Consider the following 4841-nt stretch of genomic DNA (forward strand, 5'->3'; position numbering starts at 1 on the left):
AGATCTGTTCTCTTTGTACTTGATTCCTCCCATGGATCTGATCCTATGTTAATTTGTTGTTTTCTTATTTATTGACCTACACTTAGGGCTGACGACGAACCCGTTGATCAAAAGAGATATCTCGAAGACTCTTGCAAACCAAAGTGTGTCAAACCATTACTTGAATATCAGGTATGGATTCCTTTTTTTGTTGCTTTTTCTACAAGATGGCTTCTGGAATGGCAGAATTGATAGATTCAAAGATTTAGGACAAAATGGTAAAACAGTACTAGGAAATGAAATGCTTATATTTTATACCTTAGGTTCTGCCTTCTTATATGGATGATGTGAGTTGGTTATAATTTTTTACTGAACCATATAATCTAGAAACAAACAAGAGATGCTACCATTCTTTCATTCTGTTCTTCAATTGCCTTCCTCTAAGTTAACTTTTTTCTTATTTTTTCTTCCTTTTTCAATATAATTTTAAATAGTATTACGGTTTGTTCATGCAGAAATGTAATAAGTAGACTGGTCCTATATAACCATTTTGTTTTCTTTGGACAGTTATGTAGTGGAATTGACGAGAATGCCGTGGGGGCTTGTTCTGAGCTCATATTTGCTCCTATTGATGAAATATTCCCAGATGATGCTCCATTGTTGCCTTCCGGTTTCTGCATTATCCCGTTGGATTCAAAACCAGTTGAGTTCTGTTTATATTTGGTCCTTTTTAGTGTTAAGTCTCTTAATATTGCATTTGAATAGAGAAAAAAGTACTGTGCAAGTAAGAAAGGAGCTACTGAAACTGATGCACACATATGACACACTATAATCATGTTGATATCATTGTTTTCCAGGGTGATAAAAAGGATTCAGTGACAGCAAGTCAAACCCTGGATTTGACATCTGGTTTTGAAGTTGGCCCAACAACAAATGGTGCATGCGATGCGGTATCATGTCATAGTGCTCGGTCAGTGTTGACTATTGCCTTCCAGTTTCCTTTTGACAGTAATCTGCAGGATAATGTTGCTGTCATGGCATGCCAGTACATCCGTAGTGTGATTTCCTCAGTGCAGAGGGTTACCATGGCGATTTCTCCATCTGGTATAAACCCGACAGTTAGCTCAAAACTCTCTTCTGGTTCTCCAGAAGATCTTACACTAGCCAACTGGATCTGCTGCAGTTATAGGCAAGTCTGCATCTGTTGTATTGTGTTCAAGCTTTATTGTTGAATATTCATTCTTGAAAAGTATCTAATGATGCCCTTCACTTTTTTGTTCTTCTTTCTTCTATGAATAGTTATTATTTGGGGACAGAGTTGCTGAGATCTGATTCTCTCATTGGTGAGTCAGTGCTTAAACATTTGTGGCATCATCAGGATGCCATTTTGTGCTGTTCTTTGAAGGTATAGCAGATGTTTTGTTCATAGTAGAGTTCATCATTTCCATGAAAGCCTTTAATTTAAGATATATATGATTCTCTGTCTGGATCGTAGTCAGTGCCAGCGTTCATCTTTGCAAACCAGGCTGGCCTTGACATGTTGGAAACAACTTTGGTGGCTTTACAAGACATCACATGGGTATTTAGAGGAAGGTAATTCATTAAGTCTGCAAAATTGTAACAATGAATCTTTCTCTAAGTGTTGTTTATGTATGTTCAATTTTAATTTGTCGGAAATGGGAATTGTTTCTTTCATTAACTATTCTGTTTCTTTGTTTATTAGTGCCTTTTATTAACTCCATCTTGTGAAGGCAGAGAAAGCTAGAAGATACATTCCAAAAGAATTCAAATAGGTTGAAGCTTTTGGGTAGGTCCGATATTTTAATTTCCTCTCTTTAGATTATAAATGCAGCAATTCTTTTATGGGTTTGAGTCTTTAGGCAATTTGTAAATATTGAATCCAAGAAATGTCGACAGTTTGGAAGACTAACTATTGCTGACGTGAACTCAGGGATATTTTTGTTTGATGTCTTCTGATTTGCATTTTAATCTTTACAATGATGGTTGCCCGATGTGTAGTGTTATCAATTCACTTTATTTTAGACTTTTTATTTTGTATACTTTCTATTTTTCTCAAAAATTGCTATACTTTATAGCAGGAAATCATCAAGCATGTGTTTCTTTACAAAGAGTTGTTTATCTTGTTTCTTTAAATAGCTATGTAAGTTTAACTTGCAGAAAATGTATTAATAAGCTAGAATGTGAGTCAATTTTTTAGCATTTTTCTATTTTCTGTACTAAATTTCGGACTAGCAAACTGTGATTAGTTGTAGAATAATCTTATGTATTTCTCTTGTGCTCTTTTGGTTGATGCCTTCTATTAAATTTTTTGGGAGTTTGTTTAAGTACCAATAATATTATTTGATCTGTTCTAGATTGAAAAGTAAAAGTTGGAGTAGACCCTGTGTCTCTGTGAGCCCAGAGCCACTACTAGACCCTGTTTTACTGTGCACCCACCCTCCGCCACTGTCGCTACCCCAGCGCCACCACTAGGCCGCCACCGTGTTGCTCCGGCCATTCACTCATCATCATCAATCTTTCCCTTCCCTTCCCCTGTTCCAATTCCCTGCTTCCCAGGTTCCCTTTTCATCTCATTTAATCTGGTTTAGCTCATTCTGTTTAGCTTGTTTAGTTCAACTAATTCAGTTTAGTTGAATTAGGTGGTTAGAGAATCTGGACTGGTTAGTGGATGTAGGTTTTGTTTTGTTTACTGCTGCTGTTCGGAATGAATTTGTCTTTCCTCTGAATGCTGCCCTGGATGAACTTGTTTATTGTGCTGTTTTGGTGTTGAATTCTGGACTTGTGATTGCTGTTTATTGTATTTTTTTTCATTGTCCAAAATAGATGCTGTGAAAGTGTTACTGTTTCATTAATTTTTCTTGGTTTGTTATTGCTGAGTGCTGCTCTGCTTGTTGCTTGGTCCATGTTATATGAACTGCAATGATTTCAGTTTGTGGACCTGGTTAAGTCATATGAATTCTGTTTGCTGCTTGCTTGAACCTGGGAAACATGCTATTTACTGCTGCTGTTTAATAAACAATTGCTTCTGTTGATGATTCTATTCTTATTTTGAGTTGTGTCTTGAACGTTCTGAATCCTGACGCCAAAGTTTGATAATAATAATGGTGATTTTTCTTGTAGTATCATTGATTAGCATGTCAGATCTCCTTTTTTGAGTTACTAATGTTCAATTGTAATCAATTTCAGGGGGCCAATATTCTTGTAGATAATAAAGGTTGCATTAAACTTGCAGATTTTGGGGCCTCCAAACAAGTTGAGCTGGTAATCTAAGTCTTCTCTATTTCTCTACTATAGTACTATTAGATATACTATTTTGACTTTGTGAGGATCTTGCATCTACGTATTTGTTGAAGAAGCGTCTTTGTTTGATTTAGGAGTTATTTATAACATAGTCTCGATTTTGTGTTCCTATTAATATCTTAGTTATTTATAACTATCTTTGACGTGCATCATATTCATTACTTCACATACAAAAAAAAGATAATTGATATTCATTATTTTTTATGATACAAAAAAATCGAGCTAGCTAGTTCTAAATTTCTAATAGAAAGAGATGGAACTGCTACAGTTTTGCGGTGGGGTTGCAACTCTTATGGAGCACATAGATTCATAATACACTTAATCTGAGCAAATTGCACTATCAATATCTCAACTAATCATGTTCATTTCTGAAGTTTGAAGATTATATTAAAAAGATAATGACACTTGATCATTATGAGTTAGAGATACAGCATTATAAATCATTTGGTTGCAAGAAACTCCTCATTCAAACATCATAGGACAAATCTAAATACTTAAGGAGTAAATATTTGCACTAGTTTTTTTTTCTAGAAGAATATAAATAAAAAATTCCACTAACTAGTCAATGCAAAAGCAGTTAGAACCGATTCCAGTCTAAAATTATTGCTTGTGTTAATGTGTAACTATTGATTAACATATCTACAAGTGTTTTAAAGTGGTATCTATAAATATGGAGTACAAAGTGGTGAAGAAAATAGTTCTATTGCAGGTTGCAATGAAGCTTCCTTCAGATAGGGAAATTCATGCAAGTGCTTTGTTGCGGAGGGGAATTTGGACCTTAAATGAAATTTTTTGTACCGATTTCTCGTTGGTGCTTGAGGAGAATCATAAATTCCTGGTACAAATTTTAATTACTTAATTGCTATACTAATTGTATATTGTAATAATCCAGAAGTTTGTGTTAAGCTGACCAAGTTTATTTTTATTCCTATTAGCATAATGCTGATGAATTTTTATTGTAGAATGTGAACCTCGTTTAATTTGGAATTATTAATACATGCATAAATTAAATTATTTCTTATAATATTTTTATATATATCGTTTTCTTTTGTTCAATTTGTTCTTGATATTTTGCTGCAGGCTAGTATTGGAATGGATAACTTGAACGCTTAATGCACAAAGTGGAGCAGTTTTAGGTTGATTCTGATCTTTTACTAAGTATTTAGGTTGATGATCATCTCTATTAGTGTAATTCGATATATTATGAGCAGTTCTAACTTGTATTGTTTCTGTATTTTTCTTTGGTTTTTAGTTTTGGAATTTGAACTCTGAGATTTATTTTGTCTTTGAGTATTAGTTTCTTAATGTATAAAACAATTATAGTAAATTATATGTCACTAACTATTGTTTGATTTGTCTTGCAATAAAAATTGTATACTATATTTGTAGGTTTGTTAATAAAAAAGGATTGAAAATTTATATTGTGTAGTAATGAAGATCAAGAAAAAGAAATTTTTTTTTAATTTAACAAGGCTTTCGCCACGCTTTTAAAGTGTGGCTGTATATCTTACTATGGCCACGCTTTAAAAGCGTGGCCGTAT

General features: G+C 33.8%; 1 protein-coding gene across 1 annotated transcript; it reads left to right on the top strand.

Annotated features, from left to right (window-relative positions):
* The first annotated feature begins 317 nt into the window (after positions 1 to 317).
* On the top strand, positions 318 to 4413 carry LOC140175660 (homeobox-leucine zipper protein REVOLUTA-like). Its single transcript, XM_072204190.1, has 8 exons — positions 318 to 326; positions 547 to 681; positions 849 to 1168; positions 1279 to 1384; positions 1475 to 1558; positions 3187 to 3261; positions 4010 to 4138; positions 4381 to 4413. The coding sequence occupies exons 1-8, from the start codon at positions 318 to 320 to the stop codon at positions 4411 to 4413; spliced, it is 891 nt and encodes a 296-aa protein (XP_072060291.1).
* Positions 4414 to 4841: the final 428 nt, after the last annotated feature.

The sequence above is a fragment of the Arachis hypogaea genome, chromosome 10, assembly GCF_003086295.3.
Source record: "Arachis hypogaea cultivar Tifrunner chromosome 10, arahy.Tifrunner.gnm2.J5K5, whole genome shotgun sequence".
Lineage (NCBI taxonomy): Eukaryota > Viridiplantae > Streptophyta > Magnoliopsida > Fabales > Fabaceae > Arachis > Arachis hypogaea.

Bases quoted from the DNA above. Each gene is read 5' to 3' on its own strand.
- LOC140175660 (XM_072204190.1), top strand. The intron at 1,385-1,474 runs GTATAGCAGATG...TCTGGATCGTAG, and splicing joins TTTTGTGCTGTTCTTTGAAG to TCAGTGCCAGCGTTCATCTT. The intron at 4,139-4,380 runs GTACAAATTTTA...ATTTTGCTGCAG, and splicing joins AGGAGAATCATAAATTCCTG to GCTAGTATTGGAATGGATAA.